Source organism: Mus caroli, unplaced genomic scaffold (genome assembly GCF_978045245.1).
Source record: "Mus caroli unplaced genomic scaffold, Mus_caroli_1 scaffold_13, whole genome shotgun sequence".
NCBI classification, from domain to species: domain Eukaryota; kingdom Metazoa; phylum Chordata; class Mammalia; order Rodentia; family Muridae; genus Mus; species Mus caroli.
This window is the reverse complement of record NW_028227268.1, coordinates 120,258,930-120,282,597: the sequence shown is the minus strand read 5'-3', so window position 1 is coordinate 120,282,597 and position 23,668 is coordinate 120,258,930. Positions and strand designations below refer to the sequence as shown.

General features: G+C 43.5%; 1 protein-coding gene, 1 long non-coding RNA gene and 1 pseudogene across 7 annotated transcripts in view; 1 reads left to right on the top strand and 2 right to left on the bottom strand.

Annotated features, from left to right (window-relative positions):
- Positions 1-52: 52 nt before the first annotated feature.
- Positions 53-9,135, bottom strand: LOC147001608 (uncharacterized). The gene is made up of 3 exons (XR_015044829.1): positions 9,078-9,135; positions 287-379; positions 53-190 (listed from the first exon to the last, which is right to left on the bottom strand). It is a non-coding gene; the product is annotated as an uncharacterized LOC147001608 (long non-coding RNA).
- Positions 2,888-3,262, bottom strand: LOC147001609 (ubiquitin-like protein FUBI pseudogene; annotated as a pseudogene).
- Positions 9,119-23,668, top strand: part of Eif4enif1 (eukaryotic translation initiation factor 4E nuclear import factor 1) — a 44,126-nt gene continuing 29,576 nt past the window's right edge. The window contains exons 1-3 of one of the 6 annotated variants that reach the window (XM_029483727.2): positions 9,119-9,202; positions 10,273-10,393; positions 21,986-22,059. In XM_029483727.2, the coding sequence (XP_029339587.1) occupies positions 10,301-10,393; positions 21,986-22,059 (167 nt within the window). In that variant the 5' untranslated portion in view covers positions 9,119-9,202; positions 10,273-10,300. The other 5 variants (XM_021176314.2, XM_029483728.2, XM_021176319.3 and 2 more) reach the window with 5 other exon arrangements.

Sequence of the window (23,668 nt, the reverse complement as noted above, 5' to 3'; positions counted from 1 at the left end):
TCCCGGAAACAGCTCGGCTTCCTACGGTTTTCTTGGCCTGAAGTTTCTGCGCTTCTGAGAAGCCGGTCACTAGTTACAAGTCCTGCATGGGACCGGTGTGGGACGGAAAAGTATCTCTTTTCATTGCGTGGTGGCTCACGTCGGTAATCTCCGCATCAAACAGGCCAATTAGCCGAATCTTTAAAGAGAACTTTCAGAACAAAGTATGAAGTTTCATACTAAGAACAGTGACACTAGTGGATGGGTGTCTGAAGACGAAAACCAAGGGGCAGGAGATATGACTCACCAGTTAAAAGCACTTTTCATTCATCCAGACTCCCAATACCCACATGGCGGCTCTTAAAACAGCTGTGATTCCCAAGTCGCGCTCCTGTTTGACCTATGTGAAGCAAAACATTCATACGCAAAATTTTTAAAAAGATTAACCCCAAGAAATAGGGGTTTTGCCCTTTTACAAATGGTAATTTTGTAATCCAAAGATTTAAAAGCAGTTATTGGTAACAGTCATCTGTGGGAGGCTGAGGCAGGGGGATCCCTGCAGTTAAAGAAAACCTGGCCTATTGAGTGAATTCCAGTACCGTCTGAGCTAGAATGAGACTCAGAATGGGCAAGAAAATAAGTGTTTAAATCCAGTCTGCTGAAATGACAAGATGGCTCAGCAGGTCACTGAGTCCTAGGACCTGAGCTCAATCTCCAGTATTCCTATGGCAAAAGAGAACTTGCTCTCAAAAGTCATCCTTTGACCTCTAGCCACAAGCCATGACCATCCATGCACACAAAAAAAAAAAAAGATAATGGGAAAACTGGCCTGGCAGTGGTGGCACATGCCTATAATACGAGCACTTGGGAGGCAGAAACAGGTGGATTTCTGAGTTCAAGGCCAGCCTGGTCTACAGAATGAGTTCCAGGACAGACAGGGCTACACAGAGAAATCCTTGAAAAAAACAAAAAGAACAAAGAAAGAAAAAGAAACCTGACCTACTGGTTCATGCCTGCACTCCCTAGCTACTTAGGAGGTTGAGGCAGGGCAGGGAATCACTAATTTTAAGATCACTGTCAGAAATTTGGAAAGACTGTCTCAAAAAAGAAAGGTGTGGGGGCCAGGCAAGGGGGGAAGGAATGGTTGCAGAGGCATATGAATCTCTGTTGAATTTAAGGCCAGCCTGCTCCTCAGAGTAAGTTCCAAGATAGCCAGGGCTAGGCAGAGAAACCCTGTCTCCAAAAACAAAACAAACAAAAAAACCAAAAGATCATTGGACTCAGGTGTGAAGTCACATACCTTTAATACCAATTCTAGAGAGACAGAAGCAGGTGAATATGAGTTTCAGGCTAGCCTCCTCTACAAAGAGAATCCCAGGCTAGCCAATGCTATAAAAACAAGATTTTATCTCAAAAGAGCCAACAAGGTCCTGAGTTCAAATCCCAGAAACCACATGGTGGCTCACAACCACCATAATGAGATCTGACGCTCTCTTCTGGCACATCTGAAGACAGCTACAGTGTACTTATGTATAAAATAAATAAATCTTTGGGCCAGAGCAAGCGTGACTGACCAGAACGAGCAGAGGTCCTAAAAATTCAATTCCCAACAACCAAATGAAGGCTCACAACCATCTGTACAGCTACAATGTACTTATATACATAAAATAAATAAATAACTTTTGTGTGTGTGGTTTTTCGAGACAGGGTTTCTCTGTATAGCCCTGGCTGTCCTGGAACTAACTTTGTAGCCCAGGCTGGCCTCGAACTCAGAAATCCGCCTTCCTCTGCCTCCCAAGTGCTGGAATTAAAGGCATGCGCTACCACGCCCAGCATAAATCTTTTTAAAAATATAGCTATATAAAGTATACAAAATAAAGTATGTAGAGAAAAACCAACCTTTGGGGATAACTCTTATCTGAAGTTACAGCTTCAAGTATTGCTAAGGTAATTAATTTCATAATCAAAATACTAGAACCCTTTTTAATTTACTATAGTCTCATAAGTAGCTTCACATATAAGTTTGACATATCCAGGGTGAGAAATTGTGTGTATGTGTGCATGTGTCTGGTAGGGGAATGTTCATGCATGTGCAAGTGCTCTGGAAATCCAAGGCATTCGATCCCCTGGAGCTGGAGTGATAGGTGCTGGGAATCAAGCCTGAGTCAGTGCAAGGGCAGTAAGTGCTGGGCAATGTCTCCAACCTAAGCACACGCTCTCCTGTGTTCTCTTTGCCAACATGTGTAACTTAGCTCTCTGATAACCTTGGCTGTTCCTCACCCTAACCTCCACAAATACTATATATGATGCTGTACTTCTTAATAAACTTGCTTAGCATAAGCCATCAGCTTATGGAAGACCTCCTGGTCACAGCTATTGCTTTGTTGTCTTATTTCTCTTCTCTGGTCCTCCACTCAACACTTCGCTGCAGGGACTCTTATTCCTGCCAGTTTGGATTTAAAACACCATGACTATAAACGGAAGGGTTTATTTGGAGTTTATAATTCTAGAGGGATAGGAGGTCACCAAGTGGGGAGCAAGGCAGCAGGCAGGCATGGCACTGAAACTGAAGCTAAGATCTCACATCTTGATCTGTAAAGCAGGAGGCAGAGAGGGTACACTGTGGAAGGTGCTAGTCTTATGAAACCTCAAAACCTGGCCCCAGTGACAGACCTCCTCCAACAAGTGCACAGCTCCTCGTCCTTCCCAGCCAGTTCCACCAATAGAGGATAAGCTGTGGGGCCTCTCTCATGCAAACAGCCACACTGAGTAATAATAGTACAGCCTTCTTGGTATCTAGCACTTCATGAACTATTTCCTTTGTATAAAGCCAAAGAGAGACCTAGTGGTGAATTTTTTTTTTTTCTGGGCAAAGTGGTATATAAGAGTGCCAGGATCACAACAGGTCTTAAGAACTAGCATTGGGGCCCTTCTTGCCAAAGGTGAGTACAACATTGACAGAGCAAGAGTTGTACCACATTCACCACTTAGCCTAGCCTGTCTTCTCCTGTTTGGCCACCTGGGAGTATGATCTCTCACCCAGCACAAGCCAGAGAACGAGGAACTTTACCTCCCACCATAAAACCAGGTACTTCTAGAGTAGTCAGGGGCTCTACACTGGCCTAGGGTGGTATCATCCTCCAGCGTCGAGCCTGCCAGAAACATGACTTCATTTTCAGGGACAATACCTTCCAGTGAGCTACATGAACTTTGATTTCCTGACCGGTCACTTTGAGGATGTATAGAGGGTGTATAGTTCCTGGACACAGACAATGAGCTGCATGTTGGTGAGTAACACTTCAACACTACTGTTCCAAAGATGGAATCAAGAAAAGAGTGTAGTAAATATCTTTAATCCCAGAACTCAGGAGGAAGAGACAGGTGGATCTTTGTAAGTTCAAGGCCAACCTGGTTCACAACCAGGGCTACATAATATAGAAACCCTGTTTCAAAAGAAGAGGAGGAGGAGGAGGAGGAGCAGCAGCAGCAAGGCTTAGCAAGTGCCTAGCTTTCTATAGAGGTGAAAGGAGGTTACAGGTGCCTCTTCTTAGAAAAGTTTTGCCTTTAATCTTAAGTAGTGGCCAAGCATATTAGCGTACGCCTTTAATCCCAGCACTTGGGAGGCAGAGGCAGGTGGATTTCTGAGTTCGAGGCCAGCCTGGGCTACAGAGTGAGTTCTTGGACAGCCAGGGCTACACAGAGAAACCCTGTCTCAAAAACAAGAACAAAAACAAAAACAAAAACAAAAACATCCTAAGTAGTAACTATCTTCTTTTTCGCAAGGTAAAATAAAGTCTTTAAGAATGAAGAGGGGGGACTGGAGAGATGGCTCAGTGGTTAAGAGCTCCAACTGCTCTTCTAAAGGTCTTGAGTTCAAATCCCAGCAACCACATGGTGGCTCACAACCATCCATAATGAGATCTGACTCCCTCTTCTGGAGTGTCTGAAGAAAGCTACAGTGTACTTACATATAATAAATAAATAAATCTTAAAAAAAAAAAAAAAAAGAATGAAGAGGGGGCAGTTGGGCCTGGGGAGATGGCTCAGCAGTTAAGAGTACTGACTGCCCTTTCAGAAGTCCTGAGTTCAATTCCCAACAACAAGGTGACTCACAACCATCTGTAATGGGATCTGATACCTCCTCTGGTGTGTCTGAACACAGCTACAATGTACTCATACGCAAAATAATTCTTTAAAAAAGAATGAAAAGAGGAGAGGCCACCATTCTACAGTCCACTGGAGAAGCCCCCAATAGAGAGTAGGCCCAAACTAGAATAAACAAGAGGGCTCAGGAAATTAGTTCTAGGTATCAATCCTGATAGCAAGTTTCTTTCTTTCTTTGTTTTTTTAAAGGTTCATTAATTCATTTCATGTATATGAGTACACGGTAGCTGTTTTTAGACACACCAGATGAGGGCATCAGATCCCATAACAGATGGTTGTGAGCCACCATGTGGTTGCTGGGAATTGAACTCAGGACCTTAGGAAGAGCAGTCAGTGCTCTTACCTGCTGAGCCATCTCTCCAGCCCCATAGTAAGTCTCTTAAGCACTATCATATATGTGGAACTTTTAACATTCAAGTTGATATTTCTCCCATATAAATAAGTCTTGTTCTCTTTTACAGAGTACATGTTTTGAGTCCTTTATAAAGCACGGAATGTGGGATATAGCAAAAGTAAAACTGACTTCAAGGACAGGTTAGAAAAAGGCAATGAAGCCGGGCATGGTGGCGCACGCCTTTAATCCCAGGACTCGGGAGGCAGAGGCAGGTGGATTTCTGAGTTCGAGGCCAGCCTGGTCTACAAAGTGAGTTCCAGGATAGCCAGGGCTACACAGAGAAACCCTGTCTCAAAAAAAAAAAAAAAAAAAAAAGAAAAGAAAAGAAAAGAAAAGAAAAGAGAAAAAGGCAATGCAGGGCTGGCATGTATGGCTTCTGATAGAGCTCCTTCCAAGTGTATGCAAGGTGCTGGGTTCAATTCTCAGCACGGGGGGGGGGGGGGGGGGGAGGGGAATGGGATGGGACAAGAAACCACACAGCAACTATCTGTACATTCATACTTAAAATCTAAAGCCCAGGCCATATTAAGAGGTCATGTAGAGGGAGGTGGAGTGTTGGTTATTTTTAACAAAATCTCCATCATTTGATTTACTAGTGAAGACTCAGGAGCTAGATGCTGGGGTGAAACCCTGCTAGAGAGGCAGAGAAAGCACCCAGCTGGCCTTCCTCCTCAGCATACTTCCCACCAGGAATCCTCTCTCTCATACCAACTCAAAAAAAAAAAAAAAAAAAAAAAAAAAAAAAAAAACCTCCTTCAAATTCAATGTTTCTCCCTTCTACCTCCTGTGCATCTCTCTCTCTCTCTCTCTCTCTCTCTCTGGCTTCCTGACTATTTCTTACCCTCTTACTCTATTTTTTTCTTAATAATTGTATGTTCACTTCCTGTCAACTGGTTGCTTGCTCCACTTCTTGACCAATAATTAATTTTATTTAATCCTATTTATAATATCCAAGCCAAAAGCTCTTGGATTAAAGGTGTGTGTGTTCTAAGGCTGAGTCACACTACAACTAACAACTTTCTTTTTTCCCATCTCAAGGCTCACAGTGTGATCAAATATCCTGCGACAGTGAAGAAATGGCTCAGCAGTTAAGAACACTTGTTCTTCCAGAGGACCAAAGTTCAGTTCCCAGTACCCACATGGTGGCTTAAAATCCATCTGTAATTCCAGTTCCAGGGGATCTGCTACCCTCCTCTAACCTCTGAGGGCACCAGGCACACATGTGGTGCACACACATAATAAACACGCCATGTAGGGGTGGAAGAGATAGCTCAGCAGTTACACTGTTCTTGCAGAGGACTCACAAACAGTTCCCAGCACACACATGCTGACTCCATCTGTAACTCCAGTTCCAGATGAGTCACCTTCTGACCTCTGAGGGCACCAGACATGAACATACAAACACACAAGACATGCAAACATACATATTTAAAAAGAATAAATAAAAAAGGGGTGGCACATGCCTTTAATTCCAGCACTCGGGAGGCAGAGGCAGGTGGATTTCTGAGTTCAAGGATAGCCTGGTCTACAGAGTTCCAGGACAGCCAGGGCTACACAGAGAAACCCTGTCTCAAAAAAACCAAAAATGTAAATAAAAATAAAATAAAAATAAGGAAGGACATGTGTTCCAAAGCTCCATAGCCCTTGCTGACAGAACCTCCCACCCCCAAGAATGTGCATGCGGGACCCTTATTAAGGGGTCTTAGTCCCTGGCCCTTAAGGTGATCAATGAATCAGAGAACAGCTGTTGCTACCTGCCCAATTTATAAATCTGTGAGCAAAATACTGGCTTAATCCTCTGGTTTGGGGTATGACTTGTTCTTTGTTTTTCAGTGGCCGCTAGGGATCTGAGGACCTTGTACACTAAGCTTGTACTCTACCACTGAGCTCTATCTTCAGTACCTATTCTTTACTTTTTATTTTTAATTTTTTAAGATTTATTTTATGTGCATTAGTGATTTACCTAAATGGAGGTAGTGTGCAACATGCATGTCTAGTGCCTTCCAAGGCCAGAAGGTTCTCCCGGAACTGCAGTTGTTCCATGCGGAATCACGTAGATGCTGGGAATCACACCTGGATGCTCAGCGAGAGCAGCCTGTGCTCTGAACTGCCGAGCCATTTCTACCAGCTCTGTCTCTCATTTTTTTGGGAACAGGATCTCACCATGTAGCCCTGGCTGGCCTAGAATTCATGATGTAGACTATGCTATCCTGGAGCTCTGATAGATGAGACTGACATCTAGGGTAGTTAAATATACTCAGATTTCACTAAGTGACCCTGACAACTTCAAGAGAATAATTTCCTGGGCTAGAAATTTCACTCGTTCAGCTCCAGAGTACTTCATTAGCACAGATTATCTGGGCCTGAGTGCTACTACTGTATGACTTAGGTAGAGTCCTGGCTCTGGGTCTCTAAGTCAGCCCCTGGGAGTGGGTACCTTCTGTACTCCATAACCAAAGGATTAGCCCTATTTCTCTCAGCTTTAAGAATCTAGATCCCAAAGAAAACCTGTTGTTTTTGTTGTCTATGGTGCTAAAGATCAAGAAAGCACTCTTATCCTTGAGCTACACTTCCAGCCTAGAAAACATAGCTTTTAAGAAAATGAAAGCGGGACTGGTGAGATGGCTCAGTGGTTAAGAGCACCCGACTGCTCTTTCTGAAGGTCCAGAGTTCAAATCCCAGCAACCACGTGGTGGCTCACAACCATCCGCAATGAGATCTGGCGCCCTCTTCTGGAGTGTCTGAAGACAGCTACAGTGTACTTACATATAATAAATAAATAAATCTAAAAAAAAAAAAAGAAAGAAAATGAAAGCGGACTGCAGAGATGGCTCAGCAGTTAAGAGCACCAACTGCTTTTCTGAAGGTCATGAGTTCAAGTCCCAGCAACCACATGCTGGCTCACAACCATTCTTAATGAGATCTAATGCCCTCTTCTGGGGTGTCTGAGCTGGAGAGTTGGCTCAGCAGTTAAGAGCAATGACTGCAGGCCGGGCATGGTGGCACACACCTTTAATCCCAGTACTTGAGAGGCAGGCGAATTTCTGAGTTCAAGGCCAGCCTGGTCTACAGAGTGAGTTCCAGGACAGCCAGGGCTACACAGAGAAACCCTGTCTCGAAAAAAAGAAAGAAAAAAAAGAAAGAGCAATGATTGCTCTTCAAGAGGTCCCGAGTTCAAATCCACAACCACAAGGTGGCTGGCTCATAACCATCTGTAATGAGCTCGGATGCCTTCTTCTGGTGTGTCTGAAAACAGCTACAGTGTACTTACATATAATAAATAAATCTTTAAAAAAGAAAAGCAGTCAGGTCAGTGTTGATTCCCTACGATGTGTCTTTGCATATTAAATATTTTCAAGAAACTTTATACATATTATATAAGGCTTCACTCCCCCCCCCCCCCCGCGCATTGCTAAATTTAACCTTCAGTACTGCTATTTCCATCTCCTAAACTAAGATAAAGATAAATATATTTCCTAATTCTACACAGCCTCTATGACAATGGAGAATCAGGCCTAAGTGCAAATGTTTCTATGTATGTTGTCTGTATTCTTTAGGCACAGGCCTGTAATTCCCAGCACTTGGGAAGCCCGCCAGGGTTACACAGTGTAAACCTGTTACAAAAGATAGTTTGCAAAAAAGACTTTATTAAGTCATTACAAAGGAGAAAAATTACTTTTGTTGCCAAAACTCAAAGAAAGAAAGGGAAGTAGCTTTCTCAAGTAAAATAAACGATGTTCAAATGCCCTACTGCTCCTGCTGGCTTTCAACTCCCCGGTTTCAAGATCTGAAAAGTTAAGGTCAAGGGTTTAGGCCATCATGTCCAGCCTCGCTGTTCTTTACAGGAAACAAAACAAACAAACAAACAGTCTCCCTCCATGACAAAGAAATATCAATTCTGGGCAGTCCCACCGTGCAGAAACAGCTCGGCATACTCCTACAGACTTGTTCACAAGTGACCTTCCCAGAGCGGCAGTTCTTGGATTATCCACTTATATCCGTATCTGTATCCTCCATCAACTTGTTTCGGCACTCGGGCAAAGGCCAGGCCTTCTCATTTCCCCCAGATACTTAACTCTTCCAGATTATTCATTGAAAGCTACTCTAGTCAATTCCCTTCACGTGGGATCACAAATAATTGTGACAAACTTGCTTATCAATGCACCATCTCTTATGACTAATGCCCTTTAGAATAACTTCAGGGACACTTTGCAGACAAAAAGGCGCGAAAAATCGGGCCACTCAGAACTTTACCCTAGATCACACCAATAGAAAACAAACAGGTCACGACAATGTTCTCCTAACTGATCCCTGCCGCAAAAGCACGAGCGGTGACCCAGCCCGGTGATGAACACTAGCAACTGGACAATACAGACCCACCCAGACCACCCCTCTCGCGCCGGCGTGGCGCGGGTCCCGGACAGCGCGCTACTGGCTCCGCCCCTCATGACGCGTGGGAACGCGGCGCCCTTCCTTGAGTTGCCCACAGCGGCCGCCTTTGAGCCCGGGCGCCGGCTCCCACAGCTCCCGTCGCTATCACCTTCCCGTAGCCGCCGTGCCCGTTTGGCTATTGTGGCCTCGCCATAGGGCCCACGAAGAACCCAGCACGGCGGTCAGCGCCGCCCAGCGCGGCTTTTCTGCCAGGCACCGCTGCGGACACCCCAGGTCCTGCGCGCTGCGAGGGCGGTGCCTGGGCCCCCCGCGGTGCTTGACGGGGGGGGGGGGGCGGAGAGCCGCGCCGGAGGGCCGGGCCTCGGTTACGGCGGCTGAGGAGAGCCAGCCCGAGCGGGTGGGAGGGGGGGGGCGCAAGCGCAGGCCGCGGCCAGCGACGCCGGGCCTGGAGCGGGCGCGGGGGGACGCGGCGGCCGACGCGCGGGGCCGCCCGGCGGCGGGCGCTCCCAGCAAGGGTACGGCAAGCGCGGGGCCCCGGCCTGCGTGCGAGGACTGCGCGCTACCCCGGGAGCGCGGGCGGCAGGGCGCGCGCGGGGGGCGGCAGAGGCGCGCGGGCGGCCGGCGGGCAGCAGGCGGGCCTGCGCCGGCTCTAGGCGGCCGACCTGTGGACTTGGTCCCTGCTCCCTGCGGCCCGCCTCCCTCCGTGAGTACTGTCCCTGCCCTTCTTCCGGAGGCGCCTCTCGCCCGGGGCCTGGGTGAGGGGCCAGGGGTTCGTTGGAGGATTGGAGTTTCCCAGAGGAGGCCCGCACCGGCCCTCCCTCGCCACGGACGTCCCTCACATGGCCACAGGTGTGGCCGGCTGAGAGAGGTGCGCTCCGGCCGGTTCCCCAGCCCCTCTCACTCGGGTAATAAGGGGCAGCTGGTGCCATCCATTGACAAGTGACAGGCACTTTCCAGCAGCCTGACTTGCCGGATCGGCAGCCCAACCAGTCCTACCTCTACTCTACTCCGGAAAACTTCACCACCACCGCCGCCAGGTCGATTCTAGTGGGGGCAGCGACTATTTTGGTTTCCCTTTGTATTAAAGATAATTAAAGGTTGTACCCTGAGTTGGGCTCCTTCCACTTCTGCTTTCCTTTGCTATGGGTGCTCTGAATACTTCAGGTGGTTCTCTTTCCAATTTAGTTCTGGTTCATACCGTAGTTTTGGGATTTTTTTTTTTTTAACTATCTTGATTTTTTTTTTCTTTTTTCCCCTCAAAGTTCCAGTTTCAGAAAAGCAGCTAAGGCTTTGGAATACTTATTGTTCTGTTTGACAGTTTTGTGCCTAATTTTATTTTCCAGGTGCAAAAATATTGTACACCAAGAAGCCATGGAGAAAAGTGTGGATGAAACAGAAAATGGAGATGCTTTCCTCGACCTGAAGAAACTGCCCACCTCCAAATCCCCCCATCGCTATACGAAAGTAAGTTTTCTTTCACATGAAGTAATAATGTGTAGCTATTTCATTGGAATTATTTAAAGTGGTAGTTTTGCTCTGACTCATTGGGGACTAAATAAATTTTGTAAAGCATCTGCATTTGGTCATTTTAAGTGTGACTACTGGGTTTAAGCTGTAGGTTTTAGATGAAAGGCTGTTGTCTCAGACCCTATATGAAATTTGTAGATAAGTGTTTGTACCCAGATGTTCTTTAACAGTTGGGTGATTGGTTGGCAGGGATCAGGTGAGGTTTCCAGCTCTGCGATGTTTCACAGGATCGGTGTATTTGTATGGATGTTTGCGTAGAAGTTCAAGTCCCTTGAAGAGGAGTCTGGCTGGAGTAATTGGATTTTTAATCCTTTTTTTTTTTAAACTTCTTATAAATTGGATATAAGCTCACAAAAGTAAGAATTCAGTCATATTTCATTGCTGAAGATTACATAGTGGTTACCTGTCTATTACAGTTTCTGGAAATATGTTTTTTTTTTTTAAAGATTTATTTATTTATTATATGTAAGTACACTGTAGCTGTCTTCAGACACCCCAGAAGAGGGCGCCAGATCTCATTACGGATGGTTGTTAGCCACCATGTGGTTGCTGGGATTTGAACTCTGGACCTTTGGAAGAGCAGTCGGGTGCTCTTACCCACTGAGCCATCTCACCAGCCCCTGGAAATATGTTTTTATGTGGTACCCTCTTGCTTCAGCCTGAGTGTGAATTTAGAGGTGTTTGTAGCTGCTTTTAAACTGGTTGTCTTACTGTCTTCTCTGACTAGAAAGCACAGCAAGGTTATAGGCAGTGGAGAGAATGCATCTGTGGCGGATGGGCTGCTGAGTGCTTCTCAACACATTAACAATGGCAGGGAACTGGAACTTAGTTCTAGCTTTCTAAAATGTCTTGGGCTAAAGTATATAAATGCTCCTAAAGGGGAAAGTCTTGAAACTGCTGTGACAGGGATTATGCTTTAGTTGAGCCCATGTCCTTATTTCCTTGGCATGAACACGATTATGAACGTCCCTGGCCTGCTGGGACACTTACTAAAGCTAGGCCACTGCCTTTACTTTTCCCTAGTTGGTATAAAGTGTCAGGTAGCCATTTTCAGAATTAAAGAGAGAATGGATGGTTAAATAAATGCATGAATAAGTGTGCCTTGGAGGGAATTTTTAAACATAACCTGAGTTCTTGATTCAGTGCTTCCCCATCATAGTGTTAGTGTGTTCTGTTGTGATAGGATGTTAGTTGTCAGGGTCTCTCTGTGTAGCCCTAGCTGTTCTGGAATTCACTAATGTCCATCAGGCTGGCTTTAAACGCACAGAAATCCATCTGCCTCTGCCTGCTTATTGCTGAGGTGAACATTTGTCAGAAAGGTTTTGAACTATGTATTTAGGCTTTCTCTCCCAAATGTAGATGCTCTCATGCTTGAAAAGGACTCCACAACTTAAACTCATTGCCTAAAACGTTGACAGGTGAATCTGAATGTATCAGATGAAGGGAATGGCTTTGAACCGCTTGCAAGCTTATTTGATTTCAAATTTCCTAGCTCTTTCCTAGTTCTTGGCTTTTTTGAAGGATTCTCATGTAGCCCAAGCTGGCCTTAAACTTGAGCTGAAACTGGCCTTAAACCTGAGGTGAAGCTGGCCTTGAACCCTTAATCTTCCTGTATTCTAACCTACCAAGTGCTTTACAAGAGTAAAATTTTACAAATGTAAAGCACTTGGTACTTGTACAGTGGTACTTTTTGACAGGTGTCTGTGAGTTTGAGGACAGCCTGGTCTGCAGAGTGAGTTCCAGGACAGCCAGGGCTACATAATGAGACCTGTCTTGGGGGGGGGGGGGAGTAAGCCTCAGAAAACAGTAAGATTTAAATTCTAGGTAAAAGTTGGGAATTGGTTGATAAATTTACTATATAAAAATCATCTTTGACAATTTTATATGTACTGTCCATAAGCTTGGTAACCTCTAACAGGTCACACTTCAGTGATGTATTTAGCATAAAAATAAAAATGTCTGTTTTGAGGAAGGCATAGTTAGGATGTAAAAAGTCATTATCCATTCTTTTTCTTTTCCTGGAACTCACTTTGTAGACCAGGCTGGCCTCGAACTCAGAAATCCGCCTGCCTCTGCCTCCCAAGTGCTGGGATTAAAGGCGCACGCCACCTCGCCCGGCTCATTATCCATTTTTAATATGTCAGCTGTCCAGTACGTAGGTAACTGGAAGTTCTTAGCTAGCTGGCAAGACCATAGGTACTGGGTTCTGACATTTCCTACCTTTCCGGTTCTAGCTCCCCTTTAAAAGTTGGAACTCAGGTTCTTTGACCCCCATGAGTGTTCTCCTACTTGCCCATCATGATAGGAACTTTAGCTAGATAAGAAGCCAGTCATTGCACACAGAAATTTGTAGGAGGGACCTTTACTTCAAAAAAGGTTGCTATGATAGGATGCTAGGGTTACGGATAACCTGCCCAAGAATATGGGAGTTTGCTGAGGGTTCCCAGTGGTCCAGCTAGACAGGAGCAAGTCTGGTAGTTAGTGGCACAGCTTCAGAAAGGGGTGATACAGCTTGGGAGGAGAGGCTAAGGAGTGTTGAGTGCCACTCATGGACTGGATTACTACTTTACCATTCACTGGAATGACCTTCAGTCTGAAACTTAGCCTCTCTCTCCCCCACTCCCCACTCCCCCCTTTGGAAACAAGGTTCCTCTGTGTGGCCCTGGCTGTCCTAGAACTTGTTCCATAGACCAGGCTGACCTCAAACTCTTTGCCATCCCATGCTGGGATAGAAGGCATGCATCCTGGTCACTTAAGCTTCTCTTAATCTTAAAATCTTAATCCTTTTCCTCTAAAGGGAAGACACTACTGCTGATCTTCTAGGAGCTTTTATGGTGAACAAATGGGAAAGTGCAGGTCTAGTGTCTGGTACATATTTCTGCTAAGACCTATATGATGCATTAAACAGGCCTACTCAAAGATGGATCTCATTTTAATACCAGCTTTAGAATCAAGGCAAGTAAATGCCTTCTTTTGTTGTTTTTGTCTGTCATGGAGCCTGTATGGCTTAATGCCTACTAGGTGTGCCCTCTTCCCCTAAGCTGTACTGTCCATCTCCAGTCTAACTCGGAAGCAGATTGCCCTAAAAGTAACTTTAATGTTGGCTTTCCTTGAACCTGCTTACCATTCTGTAGTTTTACATTGTTTTTAACAGTTATTTTGACTAAAAGGCAAGGTTTATTTTTATTGCATTGGCCAGGTGCACAGAGGGGAAAATTTGAACAAAAGAAAACTAGGTGTTGTTGTTGCTGTTGTTGTTGTTTTTCTAGTAGCATTTTCACAGTTTCCTATGCATTCTCCACTAGAAAAGTCTGTTAGATCAACCACTGTTAGGTTAGAGTTGGTGGGTATGGCTCAGTGTGGTGCTAACCATCTACCAAATTATTCCCAGCATCCCCTTTAGTAGCTGGCTACATTCATCAGTGACATTGGCCAGATTGGCTGAAACAGGTGTTTTTACCCCATTTCTGTCTTTGTGTGTGTTGGGTGTGTATGTTGCACCTGTGTGAGTGTGTAGGTAGTGACACCCATGTGTGGATATGCTGTCTGCTTTATTGTCCTGAGGCACAGTCCTTCCCTGAATCACAAGCTCTCATTTTTTTTGACAAACCTGGCTGGCCAATGAGCTCATGGGATCTGTTGTACCCCATCTCCATTCTGGGTATAGCCATATTCTGATTTTTGAATCCAGGGGATTCAAACTCAACTCCTTGGGTTTGCAGAGCAAGTACTCCTGTCTACTGAACTGTCTTCCCAGTCCCCATTATTCCCTATTTTTAAAGCTGTCTTATCTTTGAGATCAGTTCCAATGAAGTATCAGATCACTGCCATAAGAAGCCTGATGGGCCCAGCCCAATATTGATGGCCACATGGAAGGTAGGGACTGGAAGAGGAGATCAGAGATGGGCTTGCACCTAATGGCTATTGTTAGGACCAGGGCGTTCTTTAAGAAGAACATAGGTCACTTCTAGAGTGCTTAGAACTTAAATGCACTAAAGTCTTTTTTTTTTTTTTTTTTTTTTTTTTTTGGTTTTTCGAGACAGGGTTTCTCTGTGTAGCCTTGGCTGTCCTGGAACTCACTTTGTAGACCAGGCTGGCCTCGAACTCAGAAATCCGCCTGCCTCTGCCTCCCGAGTGCTGGGATTAAAGGCGTGCACCACCACGCCCGGCTTAAAGTCTTGATTTTTAAAAAGGCAGGCCAGGAAACCCTGTCTTGAAAGAAAAAAAAAAAAAGCAAAACATCTTATTTATACTGAACTTGTTACTGTTAAGAATCAAAATCAGAGGCTCGAGAGATGGCTCAGCGGTTAAGAGCAATGACTGCTCTTCCGAAGGTCCTGAGTTCAAATCCCAGCAACCACATGGTGGCTCACAACCATCTATAGTAAAATCTAATGCCCTCTTCTGAAGTGTCTGAAGACAGCTACAGTGCACTTAGATATAGTAAAATAAATCTTTTTTTTTTTTTTTTTTTTTTTTTTTTTTTTTGGTTTTTCGAGACAGGGTTTCTCTGTATTGTCCTGGAACTCACTTTTAGACCAGGCTGGCCTCGAACTCAGAAATCCGTCTGCCTCTGCCTCCCGAATGCTGGGATCAAAGGCGTGCGCCACCACACCCGGCTAAAATCTTTTAAAAAAAAAAAAAAAAAAAAAATCAAAATGAGTGCCAGTGTGTGGTGGCACATGCCTCTTTTTTTTTTTTTAATATCTTGTTTATTTTATATGAGTACACTGTAGCTGTCTTCAGACATCCCAGAAGAGAGCATCAGATATCATTACAGATGGTTGTGAGCCACCATGTGGTTGCTGGGATTTGAACTCAGGACCTTTAGAAGAGCAGTTATTGCTCCTAACCGCTGAACCATCTCTCCAGCCTCACACATGCCTTTAATACCAGTCCTCCAGAGTCAGAGGTTGGTAGATCTCTATGAGTTTGAAGCCAGCCTGGTCTACATAATGAGTTCCAGATCTCACAGTGCTGTGTAATAGAGACCCTGACTCAACAGAATCAAATTCATTTTACAAAAAGAATCATCTTTTGTCCCCTTCTGCATTACCACATGTGTGGTTTTACGGTGTCAGGATGCTAATGTTGCTTCCCTGTGGGGTTCTTAGAGAAATATTTGGATGAGGAGCTTGTTGCTCTAGATTTCTATCCAGACTTACTCATGGTCTCCTTTTCCACTGATTACTAGACTGTGTGTCAGTATCTCCCAGATTGATTGTTTTGGGAAGCTTGACAAGATTTTTAAGGGAGCTTGACACAGCTTCCTTGGATGTGTGTGTGTGTGTGTGTGTGTGTGGTTTGGACAGTTAATTAGTAGCTTGTTTCTGCCTGGTCAAGTTTTAGCAACCTGTGCAAATAGTGAAAAGTCAAGGACTAATCCTCTCATATGTATGGGATGATTCAGAGGTTTGGTCCACAGTCTGTAAGGTGTGAGTAGAGTGTTCTCACATTCTGATGAAATGCTCAGGAGGAGCAAGCATTCCCAGCTTCAGTGGGCATCTTCAGTCAAAATCGGAAGTTTTCTTTGAAAATACCCATAAAGGGCTTCTTTTCACAGAATAGTTGATGTTAAAGCTTAATGAAATTGCCAGCTATGTAGTTTTAATCCCAACGTCCAGGTTTTTGTTTGTTTGTTTGTTTGTAAAGATTTATTTATTATTATACATAAGTTCACTGTAGCTGACTTCAGACACACCAGAAGAGGGTGTGTTGTGAGCCACCATGTGGTTGCTGGGATTTGAACTCAGGACCTTCGGAAGAGCAGTCAGTGCCCTTACCCGCTGAGCCATCTCACCAGCCCACAACATCCAGTTTTAATCCCAACATCTAGGAGGCAGAAGCAGGTAGATCTCATGAGTTGAAGACCAGCCAGACCTACAATACAAAGTAAGGCCCTGCCTTAGAGAAAGGCAGAGTAAACTATGTTAACTTAGCTAATAGTCTTTTATATGCCTTGGGACATTGCCTGAATTTCAGCTCTCTAAATCCAACAAGAAGGCTTCTGCCCACCTAAAAATCCAGGTAGATTTTGGGCCACATTTTGAGCAACATACTCAATTTAAAGCCTTAACTTCTCTTTCTTTCGTTTTTGGATTTTTGTTTTTGTGAGGCAGTCTTTCTATGTAGACCAAGCTGTCTTGAACCCACAGTTAGTGTTAGGTTCAAAAATGTGTAACAGTGCCCACCAACATTCCTTTATCTTTCTTTCATGGTATCAAGGATGAAAGCCCAAGGCCTCTGTTATACCCCAAGCCCAAGAACAGTAATTATTCAGTTTTGTTTGTTTCAAGACAGAGTTTTGCTGTATAGCCCTGCTACCCTGGAACTCCCTATGTAGACCAGGTTGGCCTCTGTCTCACAAGTGCTGTAATTAAACATGGGCACCTCCATTGTCCTACTTTTGTTTGTTTGTTTGTTTGTTTGTTTCTTACAGTTTCATAGTGTAACCCTGGCTCATGTGGAACTAGTTGTATAAAACAGGCTGGTCTCAAACACTCAGATATCCTCTTGCCTCTGCTCTTAGTGTCAAGATTAAAGTTGTGTGCCACCAGGCTTCAGCACTAACTCAGCCTCTGAGGTCCAGCGGGGTTGTTTGGAAAGTGAGCACTAGACTCACAAGACTAGCCATTTCTCAAGATGAGATGTTTGTGGTTATGTGTGTGTCTCTAAGTGTGTGATCTCAGGTGTGTCTGTCCTGTGCCTAATGGAGTTTATCAGGCTGGCAGGCCAGCCAGTGAGCTCCAGGAATCTCTCTTAATTATGCCTGACACTTCTTTTTCTTTTCTTTTCTTCCTTTCCTTTTTCTTTTAAATTTTTATGTATGAATGTTCTGTGTGCATATATGATACATGCCAGAAGAGGGTGTTGGGTCCCATTACAGATGGTTATGAGCCACCAGGTGGTTGCTGGGAATTGAATTCAAGACCTCTGGAAGACCAGCAGTACTCTAAACCACTGAGCCATCTCTCCAGCCTCCTTTTTTTTTTTTTTTTTTTTTTAAAGCATGTAGATTCTGGGCTTCCTGCTTAGAAAGCAAAAACTTTACCAACTGAGCTATTTTGCCAGCCCCTAACTGGTTGTTTTAAATAAAGAAGTGTGAACTCTATTCAGTTGGTGAAGTCACAGTTGTACAACTGTCATCACTGTGCACTTCCAGATCACTTTAATCCCCAAACAGTTAAAGTTACTGTCCTCTCCCCTCACTTCCTAGAAACCATTGTACCAGTGTAGATTTCCCTGTCAGAACACTTTATATCTATGGAATTGTGGACTTTGTCTTCTTTCAGTCAGTGTAATGTTCTGCAGTTCTGCAGGCTCATTCTGAACTTTTTATTTTTCCTGTTACCTGATTTTCTGTTATATTCCATTCTGTATATGATATTTTTGTCCTTTTGATTGCTAAGTAATATTTCACTGGATGGCTATGCCATGTTTTGTATACTCATTAATAAGCACGTGGGTTGTCTTTATTCTTTGGCTATTGTGAGCTGCCACTGTAAATCATCTATGTGTACATTTTGGGATAGACTTTACTTAATTTTTTGTATCTACTGAGGAGTGGGATTATTTGCTGTTAACTTTTTTGAGGAATTGCAAATGTATTCCACAGCAGCCATACCATTTTTATATTTCCTGCTTAGTTTTCCCACGTGCTGGCAAAGCAAAAACAGTGAGCTACAGCCCCTGCCCTTTGATTACAATTTTAGTTAGGTTTTTTTTTTTTTTTTTTTGGTTTTTCGAGACAGGGTTTCTCTGTGTAGTCGTGGCTGTCCTGGAACTCACTCTGTAGCCCAGGCTGGCCTCGAACTCAGAAATCCGCCTGCCTCTGCCTCCTGAGTGCTGGGATTAAAGGCGTGCGCCACCACGCCCGGCTTTAGTTAGTTTTTGTATACATAGAGGCTTCCCATATGCCCTTTAGTTCATTTATTCTATTGGCTTTTTGGTATTTTAGTACATTTGTTATAACTAAGGAGCCAAAGATACTATGTTGTTACTAGCTGAAGTCTTTATTTCACTTTTGTTGTTGTTTTTTAGATAAGATTTCTCTGTGTAGTACTAATTGTCCTGGAATTCACTCCATGAACTCACAGAAATCCACCTGCCTCTGCCTTCTGAGTGCTTTTCCCCATCCCCACACTCTACCCTCCTCCTCATTCCTAACACCAGAAGAGGGCATCAGATACCCATTACAGGTGGTTGTGATTTGAACTCAGGACCTCTAATAACAGTCAGTGCTCTTAACTGCTGAGCCATTTCTCCAGCTCCCAACACATTTTTTTTAAAAACTAATACAGCACTTGAGGATTGTTTTTAGGATACTATATTACATTTAGTTGTAATTATTTTTTCAGGTTCTTGTTTCTCTCTTTTTGAAAAAAATTGTGCATGCTTGCATATATATGTATGGGAGCCAAAGAGGATTATATGGGAGTCAGTTCCCCTTTTACTATGTATGTGCCAGGGATTGAAATTAGCCTTTACCCAATGAGCCATTCACCACACCCTTGATTTTACGTTTACTTATTTATTTTTTTATAAAGCTTTTTGTAACCTATGTTAATTTGGGGTTTGTTTTTTTGAATTTTTTATGAATGTACATTTGATGTTTGACTTAGATATATGCCTGTGTGAAGGAGTTGAGGCTACTGGAACTTTGAGTCACAGACAACTGTGAGCTGCTGTGTGGGTGCTGGGAATTGAACTGGGGTCCTCTGGAAAGTCAGCCAATGCTTTTAACCCTTGAGCCATGTCTCCAATCCCATTAATTGGAATTTTATTGTTTATGGAAGGAAGTACCTTTTTGTTTTGTATTTGTTTTTCTGTGTGCTTTTGGGTATTTTTGGATTTTGGTGTTGGCAGTAGCGTAGCGCGGTGGCAGTGGTGGTGGTTTGTTGAGACAAGATCTTATAGCCCAAGATGGCTCCAAACTCAGGCTCTTCCTTTATAGCCTGGCTGTGTGTGGATTGCGTGTGTGCATCAACACATCTACTCTCTCTTAACGTGTTTGTGGTTTATTTTTATTAAGCTCTTTTTATCCTGGGGAAAAGCATTACAAACAAAACTCCCACGTATTGATTGATTTGTTTGTTTGTTTGGGGTCTGTTTATTGACAATATGCATTTAAGTGTGAGGTATATTATCTTTGGTGTAGAAGTAAAGTAGGGTTTTGAGTTCAGCATTTGGGGAGGATTGTAATAGTCTTTGAATTCTAGTAGCAGAAATTTGCAGTCTGTATTTTCTAAATTCCTTTCCCTTTCTACTGGAAATTTTGCATTTGCATTTGGGGGAGGTGGTGTACTAGGGATTGAACTTGGGTCTATGAATGCTCGGCAAGTGCTCTGCTACTGAGCTGTGTTCTAAGCCCTCTACTCAAAAAATCAGAAAGCTATAGCCTCTAGATCTCAAAGAGTTTCTGCTGGGTGGACAGTGACGGTGCAGGCCTTTAGTCCCAGTCCACAGGAGGCAGGTGGATCTCTATGAGTTCAAAGCCAGCATGGTGTGTGTAGTTCCAGGACCACAAGGGTTACACAGAGAAACCATTTGGAGAGGTGGAGGGGTGGGGGTATGGACCACAGTAGTTCATACTGTGCCTGGAGGAGCATGCCTTTAATCCAGTACTCAGGAGCCAGAGGTAGGTGAATCTTTGTGACTTGGAGGCCAGCCTGGTTTACATAATGAGTTTTAGGACAGCCAAAGCTACAAAGTAAGACACTGTCTCAAAACAAAAGAAAACAAAAAAAAAATCAATGATTTATAAGCGTATATCCTAAATGGATTAAATTGCCTGTATGGTAGAGGTATGATGACACCATGGATGGTTTGTTATCATCATCTGCTTTGTTAGTTTCAGTATCAGGTTTTTGTTTTTTTTTGTTTTGTTTTTTTTTTAAAGATTTATTTATTATTATATCTAAGTACACTGTAGCTGACTTCAGATACACCAGAAGAGGGCGTCAGATCTCATTATGGATGGTTGTGAGCCACCATGTGGTTGCTGGGATTTGAACTCAGGACCTTCAGAAGAGCAGTCGGTACTCTTAACCACTGAGCCATCTCTCTAGCCCCCAGTCTCAGGTTTTGAGACAAATCTCACTGTGTAATAGTTCATGCTGTTTTGTATTAATTCTGCCTCTACCTCCTGAGTGCTAGGATTGCAGGTATACAATGTCATTCTCACCACATAGCCTGATTTTAAGATTACAGTGTCTTCTGGTCATAGGGCAATTTGCTGTCCCAAAAATCGTTTTGAGGCTTTACACATACGACACTCTGTAGCCGGGCGTGGTGACACACGCCTTTAATCCCAGCACTCGGGAGCAAGAGACAGGTGGATTTCTGAGTTCAAGGCCAGCCTGGTCTACAGAGTGAGTTCCAGGATAAGCCAGTGTTAGACAGAGAAACCCTATCTCGAAAAACAAAAAACAAAAAAAAGACACTTTGTGAATTCATGGTGTTTTTGTGTGCAATGATTACTGCAGGCTAGGAGCTGCCTTCCATTTTTAGCCCAGGATTTAAGAAGCATCATGCATTGTCTTTCAGAACTGAAAAAGCACCTTAGTAGTTGAATAGTAGAAGTCACTTAGTAGTGGGACCTGCTATGTTCTGCAAAGCATTTGGAGCATTGTATTCATAAAAAAGTTAATGAATGGCAGTGTAATTTGTTTTCTATAAATGATTGTGTTCTAATAAGACATAACAGAGTTTGTGGCTAATCATTTCTATAAGCAGGCATGTGTATTAATAGTTTATGAATACATATATTGATGGATGTACTTTGTGATTCTGATAAAAGGACTTAAAATAATAAGCAAATGAGAGTATACCCAGATCCTAGGCCTTGACTTCTAGTACCATTCCACATTTCAAGGAACTAGAGTTACTCATAGTAATGGCTGGCTCCAGAGTGAGTCAGGATGGACACAAGATAAACCAGAAAGGCAATGTTGACCATTTATTTATTACTTTTGGACTCAGTCCCATTATGTAGCCTAGGCTGGCCTGAAACACCTCTCAGCCTCATGAGTGCTGGGGTTCCAAGTGTGTACTGCTATACCCTACAGAAGGCAGTGATTGTTTCACTAGAGCTGTGAACATAGAGCCCACTTGAAGTTCCCACTGACAAAATCTGGAACTGTTTGGGCACCAAAATAATTAAGGATATCAATGAATTAAGGACCTTTGAGTTGGGTATAGAGGTACATGTCTTTAATTGTAGTCATAAAGATAATCTTGTTTGAGCATCTTATTAATTCCCTGATCCAATTCTAGTCCTTTTGGAATTTTAAGTCCAAAATTGTAAGATTCATGTGAAAGCCACACTTGTGATCTCAGCACTCAGGAAGCAGGGGCTGAACATTACTAATTCAAAGCCAGTCTAGAGAACTTGTCTCAAATCTCTCCCTGCCTTCCCTTCCAAAAAACTTAACATAAAATGTTTAAAGTAGATGCACAGGAGGGAAATAAATTGGAAATATGTGGCCTGAGAAATGTAGTTCAAATTTTTCATGTGATTTTTCTTTTTAGGAGGAGCTCTTGGATATAAAAGAACGTCCATACTCCAAGCAGAGGCCATCATGCCTCTCTGAAAAATATGACAGGTATGAGTGTTACTGTTAAGAATCGCATTATTGGGGCTAGAGTGATGGCTCAGCAATTAAGCATCTGCTTTTTCAGTGGACAGAGGTTGAGTTCTTAGCACCTACACCAACCAGGTAGATCACCATAACCTGTCAACTCCAGGTTCAGGGGCATCTGACACCCCTGGCCATTGTCGACACTTGAACTCATACATACATATAAGTTAAATTTTCAAAGTAAATTTAAAAATAAGTAAATAAAACTTTATTTAAATGAAAAGAATTCCATTGTTGGAAAGTTGTTGTTTTAGTAGCACTATGACTGAGGAAGGTTTTTCAAGGGCTAATAGCATGGCCATCAACTAACCAGTACAGAAACTACAACTACAGAATGCCTTGGTTACAGTCACAGAGCGGATTTAAACCCAGGAGTCTTCATGCCAAAGTTTTTTCCCAGACCTGTGGTTCTCTTGCTGTGTTTTCACTTCTTTAACATTGTGCTGTGGAGAAGTTGAAGGAGGGCTTTGAGACCTTTATCCCAAAGCCCTTGTGTTTTAGGTTCCTTGAGGAAAAGCAAAGGGCTTTGGTTTGAATAAGCTAGCTAAAAATGATCTGAAAATGTACAGTAATACTATATTATATTTCTTTCTTTTTTTTTTTTAAGGTTTATTTATTTATATGAGTACACTGTAGGTGTCTTCAGACACTCCAGAAGAGGGCATCAGATCCTATTACAGATGGTTGTGAGCCACCATGTGGTTGCTGGGATTTGAACTCAGGACCTTCGGAAGAGCAGTCAGTGCTCTTAACCACTGAACCATCTCCAGGCCCCCGCCCCCATTATATTTCTTAAGGTTGTTGTTGTGGGGAAGGATTGTTTGGGGGTTTTTGTGGGGTTTTAGTTTTTTTTTTTTTTTTTTTTAAAGAGATTTATTTATTTATTATGTAAGTACACTGTAGCTGTCCTCAGACACTCCAGAAGAGGGCATCAGATTTTGTGAGCCACCATGTGGTTGCTGGGATTTGAACTCGGGACCTTTGGAAGAGCAGTCAGCGCTCTTAACCACTGAGCTATCTCACCAGCCCTTAGTTTTGTTTTTGAGACAAGATCTTTTTACATAGCCCTTGCTCTGTAAACCATGCTGACCTCAAACTACAGAGATCTGCTTGTCTCTGCGTCCCAAGTGCTGAGAAAAAAGGTATGGGCCAACATGCCTGGCAGTCTTAGTAATTTCTTAATAACATGTGGGCCACTGTTTTTACTTATCAAGTGACATGTTTAATTTTCTTGGTTCATTGTGCCACATACCCACACCCCTAGTGCTAGGGGTGGAACCCAAGGCCTTACCCATGTTAGGTGAGTGTTTTGTTTTTTTGTTGTTTTTTTTTTTTTTGGTTTTTCGAGACAGGGTTTCTCTATGTAGCCCTGGCTGTCCTGGAACTCACTTTGTAGACCAGGCTGGCCTCGAACTCAGAAATCCGCCTGCCTCTGCCTCCCGAGTGCTGGGACTAAAGGCGTGCGCCACCACGCCCGGCTAGGTGAGTGTTTTTATCATTAAGCTACATCTTCTCTCTGGACAGACTTTTAAAATCTATATATAGGCTGTTGAGAAAGCCTGTAGAGTCTAGA